Raw genomic sequence first — 17,454 nt, 5'->3', positions numbered from 1 at the left:
GTTACAAGTGCAGTCTTGATCAACAAGAGCTTACTTTCCATCGTCACCTTGTGTTACGCTTAAGGAATATAATGGCAGCTGACTACATTCTACGGTGGATTGGAAGAATGTAAAACTTGCTACCACATGGGAGCTACTGAGGTGTGTGATGCCAAATCTCAGAACTGTTTCTCATGCTGGATGACATCTCGGTTTCCATACAATTAAGTTGTACAATTTATTTCTCAGAAGTCCATATTTTGTTTCGTTTTACGACATGGTATGATTTTCAATCTTAGCTGGACTTCTACTCCTTTTGAAGAGAGACATTTAAGCCCTCACACCTCCAGGCCTGGGTCCCATTTAGAACATAACAGCGCAGCACAGGCCCTTCGGCCCTCGATGTTGCGCTGACCTGTGAAACCACTCTAAAGCCCATCTACACTATTCCCTTACCGTCCATATGTCTATCCAATGACCATTTGAATGCCCTTCGTATTGGCGAGACCACTACTGTTGCAGGCAGGGCATTCTACGCCCTTACTACTCTCGGAGTAAAGAACCTTCCTCTGACATCTGTCCTATATCTATCTCCCCTCAATTTAAAGCCATGTCCCCTCGTGCGAGACATCACCATCCGAGGAAAAAGGCTCTCACTGTCCACCCTATCCAATCCTCTGATCATCTTGTATGCCTCAATTAAGTCACCTCTTAACCTTCTTCTCTCTAACGAAAACAGCCTCAAGTCCCTCAGCCTTTCCTCATAAAATCTTCCCTCCATACCAGGCAACATTCTGGTAAATCTCCTCTGCACCCTTTCCAATGCTTCCACATTCTTCCTATAATGCGGCGACCAGAATTGCACGCAATACTCCAAATGCAGCCGCACCACAGTTTTGTACAGCTGCAACATAACCTCATGGCTCCGAAACTCAATCCCTCTACCAATAAAAGCTAACACACCGTACGCCTTCTTAACAACCCTCTCAACCTGGGTGGCAACTTTCAGGGATCTATGTACATGGACACCGAGATCTCTCTGGTCATCCACACTGCCAAGAATCTTACCATTAGCCCAGTACACAGTCTTCCTGTTATTCCTTCCAAAATGAATCACCTCACACTTTTCTGCATTAAACTCATTTGCCACCTCTCAGCCCAGCCCTGCAGCTTATCTATGTCCCTCTGCAACTTGTAACATCCTTCCGCACTGTCCACAACTCCACTGACTTTAGTGTCATCTGCAAGTTTACTCACCCATCCTTCTACGCCCTCCTCCAGGTCATTTATAAAAATGACAAACAGCAGTGACCCAAAACAGATCCTTGTGGTACACCACTAGTAACTGGACTCCAGTCTGAACATTTCCCATTAACCACCACCCTTTGTCTTCTTCCATCTAGCCAATTTCTGATCCAAACTGCTAAATCACTCTGAATCCCATGCCTCTGTATTTTCTGCAGTAGCCTACCATGGGGAACCTTATCAAACGCTTTGCTGAAATCCATATACACATCAACTGCTTTACCCTCATCTACCTGTTTGGTCACCTTCTCAAAGAACCCAATAAGGTTTGTGAGGCACGACCTACCCTTCACAAAACCGTGTTGACTATCTCTAATCAAATTATTCCTTTCCAGATGATTATACATCCTATCTCTTATAAACCTTTCCAAGATTTTGGCCACAACAGAAGTAAGGCTCACTGGTCTATAGTTACCGGGGTTGTCTCTACTCCCCTTCTTGAACAAGGGGACAACCATTGCTATCCTCCAGTCTTCTGGCACTATTCCTGTAGACAAAGATGACTTAAAGATCAAAGCCAAAGGCTTGGAAATCTCCTCCCTAGCTTCCCAGAGAATCCTAGGATAAATCCCATCCGGCCCAGGGGACTTATCTATTTTCAACTTTCCAGAATTGCTAACACCTCCTCCTTAAGACCCTCAAGCCCTTCTAGTCTAGTAGCCTGAATCTCAGTATTCGCCTCGACAACATTGTCTTTTTCCTGTGTGAATACTGTTTCTACTGTTGGTTTTAATGGTGTGTTGGGAAAAATGTTTCCCTGCTCTGGCTTTGCGCCCAACTGCGCAAGCCTCAGATAAGCCTCCTGGACTCTACATTGCACGCCCACTTTCACTTTCCTCCAGAAAGTCAGGCTGTTTCTCCCAAAGACAAATTGTTTTCCACCTTCTGTTGTCCATGACTTTTGTTCACTCCCTGGTCTACAATTTCCACTGGCTGGCCACTCTGCAATTCATTCTCATTTTCAAAACATTAAAGGATCAAGAGAGAGTTGCCATAATCGCAGATAAGAAGTTGTGCTGAAGCAACAGAGAGTCTGAAGAATATCAGTACTTTGCTACAAACAGATCAGTGAACCTCCAACCTCAATGAAGTTTTGCACTCCATAATCTGGGACATTTGGCTATTATCCGTGCAATTGATAGGATCTGCCATTTTGAATAAAATCATTTAGAACCATTTGTCATTGAGAATTCATTCTGGGTGGGGAACTTCATTCAATGTCCATCACAAACAGTGATGGGGAGATGCAATTGCTGGACTGGGGTGGGCACAGTAAGCAGTCTCACAACACCAGATTAAAGTCCAACAGGTTTATTTGAAATTGCAAGCTTTCGGAGAGCTGCTGAGCGCTAGATATTCATGGGGTGTTATGAGCCATCAGCAGTAGAATTATATTCAACCACAAGCTGTAAATGCATGATCTGAAATATTTCTCATTGTTGCATTGCCATAAAACCAGAGAAGCATGCCTAGAGGTATACCAGGTGTACCTAAAACTGACTGAGCTGCGACATAGGACTACATGCATACTAACAACAGAAGTAGCATGCTGTAGAGTATGAAGCGATCCCATAGATATAGCGAAGCCATCCCACAACCAACAGGTCAGACCAGAATTACGTGGTGCCTCTAGATCAGGCCATGAATGGTGGTGGACAATGAAAGGGAAGAAAAAGCTTGGAGGGCCGAAGGGCCTGTTCCTGTGCTGTACGTTTCTTTGTTTGTTCTTTGTTCAGCTATATTTAGCCAGAGGTGCCAAGTGGATGATCCACCTCATTTCCTCCCAAGCTCCAACAGCATAGACACCAGTTTTTAGCCAACTCAACGCTCATCATGTCATATCAAGAAATGGCTACATGCATTGGATACACTAAAGGCGGTGGGGCCCATGAACATCCTGCCTGTGGTACTGAAGACTGGTGTTCATTAAGTACTTGCTCTTCTAGCCGAACTGCTTCAGTACAGTTACAACATGGGCATTGACCCGGCAACGCGGAAATTTTCTCATGTATGCACTGTCCACAAAAAGCAAGACAAATCCAGCAGTCTCCCCTCAAATCAGAAAAGTGATGGAAGGTGCAGTTGACAGTGCTAGTATACAGTACTATTATACAGGACTGGCTCACTAATCATGTGCTCATTCAGTTTTGGTTTAGTCATGTTTGTTCAGAGTTGAAACAAGGTCACTAAGAGTCTGATGACGAGGCGTATTGATGACTTCATCAACTGTTTGCACGGGCAAACAGGCAGTCCATCCTTAAAGCCTGTTGAGTAAAAACCTTTCCAATAAAGCTCTTGTTTGTACCCTTATGATCTGCAAGCCGATCTTTTAAGAATACAAGAAAATTGGCCACGAGGTGGTTGGAGCCACAACGGCATACTCATGAATATAGAAAAACAATCAATCCGTGCAAAGACATTGAAAAGAATTAAGAAACCAAAAACTTCACTACACCAAAGCTACACCGATGGAGGGGTGCTCAATATTAGTAGCAGTCATCAAAGGAACCGAAATGTAAACAGATTTCGGAGGAAGCGGAAAAGAAGCTAGCCACGTGCTCCGCCCAGAAAGATCTGGAACAGTACAGGGAGCAGAGAGTATTAAGTGCCCTGCAACAGTAGTTGAGAGTTGGGGGCATTCCAAAACTCAAAACAAAACAGGCCGAGCTCAGGGGTACCTTGTTTGAAAGAGAGGTAGTGACAAAAGTTTTGTGGCACATCTTCCTTCCCCAAGCCCTTTTCATAGTAAAAATGGAAGGAATATTTGGCGCCAATACAGACCGTATGATCAGAACCCCAAGTATATTCAAAGATTTGATTATTTTCTCCAAGCGAATAAAACTCCCAACAGATATTGCAGTCCCACCTTCCCCAGAGTACAAATCGACCTTTAACCTCCTGCGAAGTCTGATGCAGCCAGAATAAAATCAGGCCTGAAAACCTATGATGAGATAGTGGAGATATTATATGGCCACTTCTCAACAAAATAATTGGTCATTGCCAAGAGGCTCAGGTTCCATAAACGTAACCAGAAGATGAATCCATTACAGTGACACCAATTGAATGACACCAATAGAGGCGGAGCAGTGCGAGTTAAGAAGTTATCCAAAAAAGGCAGTTAACAGAAAGCAACTTAAACCTAAGAAAGGAGTTAGGAGTCACGAAGCTTTGAAATTAGCAGCTAAGAAAGCCCAACAATTAAGCTTGAGCACTGGAATCCATAAAATGTCAGCTGAGACCTGAACACAGACACAGGTTCGAAATTGCCATAGATGTGCAAAAACTGGTCACGCAGCAGCAAAATGCTGGTGCAAAGATGCAAAATACAGAAATTGTGGGGAAAGGGGGCACATCAGGCATACATGTTGGAGAAAGAAACAAGTTCCAAACAAGAGTGAGGGAAAGCAAGAACTAAGTGTATCAAATGGTAAACCGAATCGAGGGAAAAAGATCCATGTGATACAACAATGGTGCCAAGAAATGACAATAAGTCACAGCCAGATGGTGAAATGTCATTAAACGTACTGACCAGTGTGGGCACAATGAACCATTACTGGGTCACTCCTTTACTGGACAACTGGTGAAAATGGAGACGGACACAGGCACAGCTGTTTCATTGGTCCCAGAAACTGTTTACAAAGAGAAACTACAACATATCGCTGTTAAACCCTCAAAAGATAAAATTTCAAACCTAAACCGGGGAAGCAGATCTGTTATGCGGCAATAGATGCGCAGCTAAACAGACAGACTGGAAGCTTGTTCCTGTATGTCGTTAAAGGTCACTATCCAGCCCTAGTGGGGAGAACTTTTTAAAAAATAAATTTAGAGTACCCAATTCATTTTTTCCAATTAAGGGGCAATTTAGCGTGGCCAATCCATCTACCCGGCACATCGTTGGGTTGTGGGGGTGAAACTCACGCAAACACGGGGAGAATGTGCAAACTCCACACGAACAGTGACCCAGAGCCGGGATCGGACCTGGGATCTCGGCACCGTGAGGCAGCAATGCTAACCACTGCGCCACCGTGCTGCCCATAGTGGGGAGAACCTGGCCAGATAGAATCAAGTTGAACTGGGCAGGGATGAATCTCATGGTCCAAAGCAGGTCTACCAAAGATTTTAAAGAAATACACCATAGTCGTTAATGGGGTTGCGAGCCTAGGTAGGGTGCTATTTCCAAGGGTTGGTGCAGACTCGATGGGCCAAATGGCCTCCTTCTGCAGAAGAAAGCCATTTGGCCCATCGAGTCTGCACCAACTCTTGGAAATAACACCCTATCTAGGCCCACAACCCCATCCTATTCCTACAATCGAGTAAGGATTCTATTATTCTAAGTGGAGGAAAGAATAACGCCGAGCTGGAAGCCCAGACGACCCGACTTGGGAGTCTAGGGACTGCAGCAACAGTAGTCAGCCCCTGTTCGCGCCTGGCCAGCGAGAAATGAATTTTACTCACTGATCTTATTTGGAAAGATAAGTATCGCTTACTTGGATAAAATATCTTACAGTGCTGGTGCAATATTTGAGCTTGTTAAATGGAGATTGATTGAATGAATTCCAGAAATCTGGAGTTTGGGGTTCGCCAAATAGATCGAGCAGCAGAGCCTCTGTCAACAGGTTTATCTCCAGATAAATGTAGATCCAGATTCACAACAATAGTTGGCAATCAAGAGACACAAAGTGCTATTCAGAAACAAAAGATTTCCATTTTGCATCACATCCACACCAGCGCTGTTCCAATGTGCCATGGATCAAATTATAAGTGACTCGAAGGAGTCTAGCGCTACTTGGGATGATATCTTAAGTCACTGGAGAAAATGAAGAGCTCTTCAAAATTTAGATGCTACATTCCAGACACTAGAAGATTATGGACTAAGAGATCGGAAGGCTAAATGTGAATTCTTCAAATCTTCTAATAAATACCTGGGACACGTTACAGATGCAAAGAGACTCCACAAATTGCGTTCAAAACTAAGAGCCATAACTGAGGTACTAAGATGTAAATCAATTTAGATCGTTTTTGGGTTTATTAAACTATAATGGAATGTTTGTACCTAATCTAGCAATTTTTCTCAAGCCTTTACAGGTTGTGTCAAAACAGGAAATGGAACTGGGTGGATCAATGAGAGAAGGCCTTCGTACAAGCTAAAGAATCACTACTAAAGTCAGAAGACCCGACAGATTTTGATGCAAAGTTACTCTTGCAATTGGCTTGCGACACATCACCGTAGAGGGGTGGGAGCAGTGGCTTTTCACAATGTCCAATGCTGAAGAGAAGGCAATAGTGCTTGCATCAATGGGTGACATGCGGAGTGGTTAGCACTGCTGCCTCATGGCAGCAAGGGCCCGGGTTCGATCCTGGCCCCGGGTCACTGTCCGCGTAGAGTCTGCACATTCTCCCCGTGTTTGCGTAGGTCTCAACCCCCACAACACAAAGATGTGCAGAGTAGGTGGATTGGCAACGCTAAATTGTCCCTAAATTGGAAAAAAAAATTAATTGGGTACTTTAAATTTAAAAAATGTTTGCCTCAAGATCCCTGAAAAAAGCAGAAATTAACTATGCATGGATAGAGTAGGAAGCTCTTGGCATCATTTTTAGAATCAAATGTATTACCAATGCCTACATGGACGGAAATTTACTTTACGAATGGATCACCAACCACTGACAACGATACTGGGGCCACATATCGGTACTATCTATAGCAGCAAGCCAGATGCAGAAATGGACTTTGTTGTAGTCAGCATACACATTCGATAAAATATCAATCAAATCTCCATGAGAATACTGATGGACTAGGTAACCATTACAAGTCAATGAATAGTTCGAATAGAAACGTTTACTATTTCAAAAAAGTCAATAACACCCGTGGCGGCAGGACAAGTTAAAAAGTATACCAGAAATAATCCAATACTGTCAGAAATTATGGTCATGATACTTCGTGGCAAAACCTTGGGAGTAAACCCAAGTTGAAACCATATGTTACCCGAAGACTTAAAACTATCCGCTCAGTCTGGTCCGCTCCAGGGAATTAGGGTCAACATTTGCCAATGTTAAGGAAATGTGTTCTAAACCAGCTTCATGAAGGTCTTTGTGGGATAGCAAGGATAAACGAGATAGCAAGAAGCTATTTTTGATGGCCACGGCTCGTTAGTGAAACAGAGGAGAGGGCGGGCAAGTATTCGGTTTGCACAAACGTTTGAAACCTGCCGTCACCAACGGTATTACACCCATGGCTATGAGTGCATATAGATTATGCCAGACCATTCGAAGGACGAATGATTGGCATTATGGTAGATACGCATTCTAAATGGTCTGAAGTTGCCATTATGGAGACTGTCATAGAATCCCTAGTGTAGGAAGCAGCCATTGGGCCCATCGAATGTGCACCGACCCTCTGAAAGAGCAACCTACCTACGTCCAAACCCAATACCTGTAACACTGCCTAACGTTTGGACATGAAGTGGCAATTTAGCATGGTCAATCCACCTACTGTGCACATCTTTGGATTGTGGGAGGAAACCGGAGCACCCGGAGAAAACCCATGCAGATACAGGGAGAATGTGCTAACTTTACACAGTCACTCAAGGTTGGAATCAAACCCGCGTCCCTGGCTGCGAGCAGCAGTGCTAACCACTGGAGAGAATAGGGGCTGGTTTAGCTCAGTGGGCTAGTCAGCTGGCTTGTGGTGCAGAACAAGGCCAGCAGCGCAGATTCAATTCCCGTGCCAGCTGTGTACCCAAACAGGCGCCGGAATGTGGCGACTAGGGGCTTTTCACAGTAACTTCATTGTAGTGTTAATGTAAGCCTACTTGTGACAATAAAAGGTGAGATTTTTGCAAGATTTGGTTACCCTGGATAACGCGTTAGCGACAATAGGCCACAGTTCATTTAATAAGAATTCACAAATTATCTAAAGGAGAACAGAACCCAACAGCACGGTAGCACAAGTGATTAGCACTGTGGCTTCACAGCGCCAGGGTCCCAGGTTCGATTAATGTTGGGTCACTGTCTGTGCAGAGTCTGCACGTTCCCCCCGTGTCTGCGTGGGTTTCCTCCCACAGTCCAAAGACTTGCAGGTTAGATGGATTGGCCATGATAAATTGCCCGTAGTGACCAAAAAAGGTTACTAAGGATTATTGGGTAACGGGGATAGAGTGGAAGTGAGGGCTTAAGTGGGTCGGTGCAGACTCGATGGGCCGAATGGCCTCCTTCTGCACTGCATGTTGTATGTTCTATGCAATACATCAAATCTGCTCTTTACCATCCTGCCACAAATAGGCTGTTGAAAGGTTTGTCTAGGCAATGAAGCATTAATTGAAACTGGTGAGCAAGGATCATTTTCTAAACGACAAGCCAATCAGTGATGACGTACAGGAATACAACGTATTCAACAACCCAAAGTTCTCCGGCATTACTTATCATAAAACGTCAGTTGTGCATAGCGTTCCATCTGCTGAAGCCACTTAAGACAAGAGAAATTGTTGAGGAACCAGCAAAGTAAGGTTTGCAATATGAGAACAGGGCTAAATGCTGTGTTTTACAGAAAGGGCAGGAGGTATTGGCAAGAAATACCACCAGTGAGAAGTGGATATCTGTCATTGTCTTAGCACAGACAGGGCCAGACTCCTACACTGTTCAAATTTGGGATAACGTACAATGTAGTATGGAGAAGACACACTGATCAACTTTTAGCAACTGTAACTAGTTCTCCAGAGTCCACAGCAAATTGTGCCAAGTGAAGACATTCCTGAGAACCTGACAATACCAGAAACTGTGGGAGACAGTACCTCAAGTTGAGGACATTTTAACACCAAGTCAACCTCGGCACGGTGGCACAGTGGTTAGCACTGCTGCCTCAGCGCCAGGAACCAAAGTTTGATTCTGGCCTTGGTGACTTTGTGGAGTTTGCACATTCTCCCAGTGTCTGCTGTTTCCTCCCACAGTCCAAAAGATGTGAAGGTTAGGTGGATTGCTAAATTGTCCCTTAATGTCTAAAGATGTGGTTAGGTGGGGTTACGGGGATAGAGTGGGGAACTGTGCTTAGGTTTGCGGAGTGCTGACTTGATGGGCCGAATGGCCTCCTTCTGCACCGTAGGGATTCCATGGATTCGACGTGCACACATGACCTCAACTCCAGTTGAGACAGCTGCGGAAGATGTCCAAACTAAACCAAAAATGCCAACAGGTTGCAGTCCACAAAAGCGCAGATGCCAGAGCTTCACCAACAACCACAGAAAACAACATCCTCAGAAACGTTAATTATTGACTGTTGTTTATTAATTGTTCATAATTGTAAATTGTTAACATTCTATTGTGAGTCGTATTGCAGGAACCTTGAATGCAAAGGGAGAGGAAAGTGTTTTGTGAATCTATGTTTATTCCCAGTTAGAACAAGATCACTTTAAGTGTGATCCCACCTGGCATAGGAAAACAAATACTAGATGGAACATGCACTATTGAGCTGTCTTTTCTAATCAGCTGCCAGCTTTAAAATCAGTGCCTGCCTTCCAAAGCTTGTGTTGCAAATTTCATGGTCATATTTTCCTCTTCTTTGGTGTTTCTTCTAGACACAGTAAGCAGTCCTTGGCTCATAATCATTTGCTTTCCAAGGAACTGATCAGCAAGTTGCTAGTTCTTCCATCTCACTTCAACACATCACTGTAAACCAGCCAATAAACTTTGCTCATGTTAACAATCAATATGGATTTTTTTTACATGACATCAGATGTGGTCATCACTATCCTGTCCAATGTCCCATTTGGTGAGAAATGCTCCTTCAATAGTCTTGTCAGGCTGTAACAGGAGTCAGGAGGGTGATGGGAGGATAAGAAAGAGAGTGATGAAAACGAGAGGGCAGGAAAAACACAAGTAACCGTGCACCGACCCTCTTCCCCTTCTTTGAGCAGTACAACTCCAAGATGTGACCCAACCAAAAGAAAATGCTGCGATTCCTGCCAGACCTTATTTTCCAATTATGGTTATAAGGAATTTGGTTCATTAAAATGGTCTTATTTTTACAATATTGCCTGTGTGTACTGCATCATTCTCTTAACCATTTCAGGACTACACTTTGAGATGATCAATTAACACTGCTCACACATACAAACAAGAACAATAAATGATCTCAACATTCTCATGACATGGCATTGTGCACATAATTTTATGCCACATGAAGCTGCAACATCCAACTTTATGCCAATTCTAAAATAAATAAATAAAGTCCTCACAGGATGTTGCTGTAGGAAAGCATTTCACAGATCAAATGTCCGAAAGCCAACAGTTGACCCATTGTACTCACCCAGAGCTTCAAGTATTCAACTCCTACATCCTTCCCTGATGGTTGTTTAGCATTATGGGCCCTGTGTAAGTTCCTTCCATCTAGTTGTAGTGGCATTGCTTCTTTACCATCAGTATTTGTTAAATGATTGACTGGTTGTTGGGTCAGTCTGCCACAAGACAGTGATTGCTCTCACTTGCCAGTAATACTTCTTATAACCCAGATCCTTCTGGTCACAGTCAGCCCGGCACCCCAGCCTCTCAATGGTCTCGATATTTATTTTAATTTACTCTAGATTAGACAGATCCCGGTTTAATTATTTTCCCCAAATTCCAAACTGTTAGTTGTTGCTCGAATCTTTAGTGCTGCTGTTATGAAAGGGTTCTCTATTTACTTTCGTACATTTTAACCCCAATGTATTAGATTTATCTCTAACGATTGCCAACTTTAATTCGTATTTTACTGCCATTTTTCCCCATTTCGCTACTTTGTAGTCATAAATCACACTTATGAAATGAATACCCTCACCTCATTGTCCTATATATTTCCTAAAAGCTTTCCAGACTCTCTTAAAAAGGGTTGGTGCAGACTCAAAAGATCTGAGTGGCCTCCTTCTGCACTGTAAGGATTCTATGTGTCTAATGATTGCAGCAGTGTTGCCTCTTTGCACCATATAATCCCCATTTCGAATTCTGTCCACCTTATTCTGGCTCCCCACTACCCTCCATCACACTTCACTTGTTAACTACATATAAATAGATACAGATTGAACAGGTTATTGCATTAGTTGCTCTATGTTTGTAATGTGCAATGCTACTCATCAAAAATGTGTGTAAAGATTGGCCCCAGTTCTATTCTTCATCAGCTGGCCTTATGTAGTATAACACCGCCGATGCTCTGGACCGTTGTACACTGCGCCCCTTTGCTCAATAACTTTGCTTCCTTTCTCAGCTCTAGTTCAATTCCATACCCTAACCCTTCTTGATTTGAAAGCAACACAGTCTAAACATTTGGGTGCAATGGCAGGAGATGCACACATATACAAGAAAATTTCTATGGCACAATGCAGACTAGCAGCAATTAACTCACCTGTGAGATAGAGTCGTGCGAATCCAGGTTCTCTGACTGCATCTGCATTTCAGTGTCAATGCAGACTAGCAGCAATTAACTCACCTGTGACATAGAGTCTTGCGAATCCAGGTTCTCTGACTGCATCTGCATTCCAGTGCCTGTTTCTGCACTTTCTTCTACCTCCTGCAAATGTTCTTCCTATATTGGCAACACAAATTTTAGCACAGTGGTTTACAGTACTGTAAATGTACAAACATTAATTGTACAAAGTGAAATGTAATTCCGAAATGGTTACGCGGAGGAGCTTCAGAACTGGAACTTCAGGAAACAAATGCTTATGCAATGTGGGCAACATTAGCACGAACATTAATTTTTTCCATGCCTAACTGACCTATTATTATAAATATCTAGTTCACACTTCTGGTGCCAACATGGAGTGAGCGGTCGTACATTTGGTAACTCCCACTCAAGGTGAGTTTTTTCGGTCTTTTCCCCGCCTGTAGGGCGAAGTACGAGAGCAAAAGTGCCTGGGAAAGGTTTAATCCCTCTGGTGTGGCTAGTGGATGGACCCACGGACAAGGAGTGGTGCAAGAAGGAAAGCTGCTGGAGAAAGTGAGTCTTCGTGGTGCGCCACAGGAAAAGATGGCAGAGTGCAAGGGGCTGCGATGCCTGCCTGCCCAGTGGTCGACAGAGCAGTTGATATAAGTTTCTCAATGAGATGTTTCAGCAGCAGAGGAAAGAGGCCCTGAAAGACCTGGCTAAGGCGGTGGAATAACTTAAATCTGGGATTGAGTGAGTGGAGCAGAGGCTAGAGTTCAGGGGCCTGGCAATCCAGAAGGTGGAGGAGGCGGTGGGGGAGTTTGAGGATCAGTTGGCTTCATTGATGGCTGAGATGGGAGTAATGCGGGAGAGCCAGAAGAATCTGATAGAGAAGGTGGAGGGTCTGGAGAATCACTCCAGCAGGCAAAACCTCAGGATTGTCGGGATGCCTGAAGGCATTGAAGGTGCAATGTTTGTAATGTGCAATGGCAATCATCAAAAATGTCTGTAAAGATTGGTCCCAGTTCTATTCTTCATATTGTACTGTCACAATATGTGAATATTGTAAAGCACATGAAGGGTTAATGTAATGTTACTACTCTAGTCACTAGATGGTGCTATCGAGCAACCATATAAATATAACATGCCTCCTTGACTTTTGGGAGAGAGATGGAGATTGGCACTGTGAATCCTTTTCACAAGATTCAGCATCAAACCAGCATCAACACCTAGGAGCGAATGATGTATTGGCATCAACTATTTCAAATTGCACTGGCAGGTTGACTTCATTGTTGCTTACTGTTAGATACACCATCCTCTTGTGCTGACGAGCAACATTTAAAGCAGATATCATCTGTTCATTTAAAGAAAGATTGGAACCATTAAAAGTAAATGGGTCAAAAATACATTTTAAGTTGGATACTGGAGCTCATGCAAATCAGATCACTGAACCAGACCTCTCTAAAATACAGTGCCCTCCTTCAATTAAAGCTACTAAATGCCAACTGAGGGACTACAATGGCAACATCATTAGCACAAGAGGATGGTGTATCTAACAGTAAGCAACAATGAAGTCAACCTGCCAGTGCAATTTGAAATAGTTGATGCCAATACATCATTCGCTCCTAGGTGTTGATGCTGGTTTGATGCTGAATCTTGTGAAAAGGATTCACAGTGCCAATCAATGTGTTGGTTCACAGCAATATGACAGGACGTCCTTGCTCGGTTTCTAAATATATTAATTGGAATGGGTATGTTACCGTTTTCCTATAAAATACAGCTTAAAGAAAATGCTACACCAGTAATACATCCCTCCGAGAAGAATACCAGCCCCTCTCAAAGAATGTCTCAATCTGGAACTGGATCGTATGCAGAACATATCCAAGATAACTGAAACTACGGATTGGGTTAGTTCCATGGTATGTGCACAAAAGCCTAAAGGAGGTCTTTGAATATGCATAGACCCAAAGGATCTAAATAAGCTATCAGAAGAAAGCACTATCCAATTCCTAAGTGCGAGATTACAGGAGATGGCACATGCTAATCTTTTTTCTAAGTTAGATGCCTCGAAAGGATTTTGGCAGCTACCACTTGTTAAGTCCAGCAGAAAGCTCTGCACTTTTAACACGCTGTATGGAAGACATTGTTTCAACCACATGCCTTTTGGAATTATCTCTGCCTCAGAAATTTTCCAAAGAACAATGGAAACCATAACAGAAGGTATTGATGGGATACAGGGGTGTATCGATGATATGATCATCTGGTCTGCACCACCAGAAGAGTACAATTCCAGACTACTGCAAGTGCTACGACACATTGATCCGTATGGATTGAAGGTCAATAAATTCAAGTGGCAATTTGTGATTTCCAAACTGAAGTTTTTGGAGATCTCATATCTGAGAATGGTGTATAACCGGACAGTGATAAAGCAAAAGCGATCAACAAAATGCCTGTTCCGGCAGACAAAAAAAAGCAGTATTGAGAATGCTTGGAGTGGTCTCCTTTCTTGAAAAATTTATTCCGAATCTTTCATCCAGGACAGCTCTCAGACGATTGACCAAGAAAAATATTTATTTTTCTTGGACTTCACAACATGAAAAGGAATGGTCCGACCTAAATCCGCACTGACAACAGCCCCAGTTCTCACATTTTTCAATCCGACAAAGGAGACAAAGATCTCGACGGATGCGAGTCAAGACGGAATAGCAGCTGACCACAGATGATCTGTGGAGACCAGAAGCAGGTTTCTTGAGCCATGAGCGCCCACAGAACAAGGCTATGCAGATTGAAAAAAAATGGTTTGGTCTGGTGGCCGGTGTTGAAAAATTTCACTATTAAGTTTATGGTCTACCTACATTTGTGATTGAGACTGATTATAGGGCGTTTGTTCACATAATTCAGAAGACATGCTGCCCAGATTGCAACAAATGCTATGCTTTTTGTCTAGTTATGTACTCCAGGAAAAGATCTGATCCTTGCAGATACCTTATCAAGTGCTACTGAACTTGAAAATCTTGTACAGGTGATCGAAGCTCAAATTGACATGCTGCTGACACACTACGGCCGGGATTTCGGCTGATCCCGGCCTACCTGTTTCTGACGTCAAATAATGACTCATTAAAGAAGAAACAGCAAAGGATTAAGTGCTTCATCACATGACTTATGGATGGCCAAATGCAAGCTGTTCCAGCTTCAGAAATATTAAAGATGACCACTCTGTGGTGAATGGATATTTACTCAAACTGGATAGAACAGTCATTCCTACAAAGTTGAGAAGACAGATTCTGACCCAGATCTATGAAGGACGCCAAGCTATTGAGAAATATAAGCAATGCGTGAGGCAATCCGTGTATTGGCCTGGCATAAATTCTGATATTGAAAATTATGTTTCTGAATGTGACGTTTGTCAAAGAAACCAGTCTCCTCAACAGAAAGAGAAATTCACAATGATGGATATTGCCACAATTCCATGGTCTAAAGTGGGAATAGATGTTTTCTACTTTCAAAGCTAGGACTACCTCATCATTATTGACTATTACTTGAATTATCCAGAAGTGATGAAACTTAAAAACTCAAGTTCACAATCAGTCATCAAGGCAACTAAAGATGTTTTTTCTAGATATGGGATACCATTGAAGGTCGTAACGAACAATGGACCTTGTTTCGACAGTTGGGAATGGACTGAATTTTCTACATGCTACAATTTTAATCACGTCTCGTCAAGCGCTCTATCCCCAGTCCGATGGGAAGGCGGAGAAAGGGTGCGGGTATTGTGAATAAATTGTTAAAGAAAGCATACGAGACAAGACAAGATTTTATGCTACCTTTATTAAGTTATAGAACTACTCCTTTGTCGACGGGTCTTTCGCCGGCGCAACTGGTCATGAATAGACAACTGGTTACCTCATTGCCAAGTCTAACTGCATCAAATCCTGATGACACACCGATCATTAACAAGACAAGAAAGCAGCAGCAAACCCAAAGCTTGTATTACAAATCAGCCAAACAGTTAAGTCCACTAGTTCCAGGAAATTGTGTACGTTTACAAGATCCAAACGGTGGATGGTCCTGCACTGCTCGTATTTTGAGTCAGGCAGTTCCACATTCCTATCTTGTAAAAACGTCTGAACGTTCAATATTCAGGAGAAATCGTTGAGCATTGCTGAAGGTAAACAATCTACAGGACAGGTTTCCAGGCTATTTGTTAAAATTGAGTACTTCATCATCTGATACTCAATTGACTGATACAAGTATCGATCAGAAGAAACTTCTGACTCAATGACAGAGGGATTGAGAAGATCAATGAGATTGAGAAAGAAACCGGATAGTCTCAATCTCTGCACTGTCATGGGAATGCCCCTTTAAGAACTGTTGGTCTTCTCAAATGGCTGCAGCGATGTCATTACTTTCGTTTTGAGCTGGAAGCTGTCTGTGGCTCGTGTTTTACTTTCGGTTTAGACAGTTGGAAGCTGCATTCAGACAAAGAAGGTGTATTTTGGTCTCTCTGTGTATGTTAAAAGATGTCCAGATCACTTGATAATTTAAAAATGATACCTGTTTTCTGGAAGAATTCAAACCTACTGTGTTGTTAAAAGGGTTTGTCTGGTATTGGATGTTATCAAGTTGAAACAGCAAAAAGGGAAGAAGTTATTAAGGGTTATATAAATATAGAGTACTAAAGACTGTGTGGGGAATTTATGTTTGCAGTTGATAAAAAATGCTTATTGCGCGTGTTTATAAAATGTTAACTAAATTAGTAAAATAAACTTAGTTTTTGATTTAAAGTGCTTAAGGCCTGTTGAATACCACCTGAAAGGTAGGCCCTTATATACCTCATAACCAAAATCTATAAACAGTTGTAGGTCAGGTGAACTCCATGATATACTTTGGTGTTCTCTAAACCCTGGCCCATAATAGCACTGTAATACTGATTTTAACTCATGGGTAACTTTTAATAATGTTCATTATTGTACATTGCCCACACTGCCTGTATGGGGTAAATTTGAATGTGAAATTCAAATTTTTCAAACGAAGGGGGATCACAATATGTGGATATTGTCGAGTACATAAAGGGTTAATGTAATGTTACTACACTAGTCACTAGATGATGCTATAGTGCAACCATATAAATATCACATGCCTCATTGACTTCTGGGAGAGAGACGGGGGACACGGGAGAGAGCAGAAGGAAGTCAGACTGAGTAGATGTGAGATAGCTTAGCTGATAGCATAGTTTAGTATTCTAGAAGTGTAGTGTGTTCTTTACTTATCTAATTCCGTAGTAAATGTTCGAATCTCATTAAGCGTAGTGTAATAAATTAGCTTTTTTTTTAAACAAACAATTTTATGGAGGTATTTTTTGGCATTGTAAAGTTACAGATTACAGAAATATGCAAACATCAACGGAAAACCAACACTTCAACCAAACCATAATGCACATATTAGCTTTGTTTGTTAAACACTGCTTGCTGTTCTTTGTCAACACTACAACCTTCACCATCCTGAAGAATAACATAAAGAACACACATATGTGGCCAGGATTCTGGAGAAATTGATGGGGGAGGGGACCTTTGACCGTCTCTGGAGATAGACCAAGTGCACAGGGTGCTGAGGAGGAGACTGCAGATGTGTGAGTAGCTGAGCGCGATAGTGGTGCGGTTTAATCGCTTTCTCGACAAAGAGAGGATCCTTCAATGTTAGGTGAAATGGACATTCTGAATTCTCGGTGTACCCGAGCAGGCGCTGAAATGTGGCGACGAGGTGTTTTTCACAGGAACTTCTTT

The 17,454-nt window shown here is 42.6% G+C and overlaps 1 protein-coding gene across 1 annotated transcript in view; it reads right to left on the bottom strand.

The window, feature by feature from the left end:
* tprb (translocated promoter region b, nuclear basket protein) overlaps window positions 1-17,454 on the bottom strand; it is a 243,904-nt gene that overhangs the window by 43,810 nt on the left and 182,640 nt on the right. Inside the window, exon 39 of the mRNA XM_072511248.1 lies at window positions 11,735-11,830. Coding sequence (XP_072367349.1) covers window positions 11,735-11,830 — 96 coding nt within the window. The remainder of the gene's footprint in view (window positions 1-11,734; window positions 11,831-17,454) is intronic.

Source organism: Scyliorhinus torazame, chromosome 7 (assembly GCF_047496885.1).
Source record: "Scyliorhinus torazame isolate Kashiwa2021f chromosome 7, sScyTor2.1, whole genome shotgun sequence".
Taxonomy (NCBI): Eukaryota; Metazoa; Chordata; class Chondrichthyes; order Carcharhiniformes; family Scyliorhinidae; genus Scyliorhinus; species Scyliorhinus torazame.
This window is presented reverse-complemented; position numbering and strand designations above follow the sequence as displayed.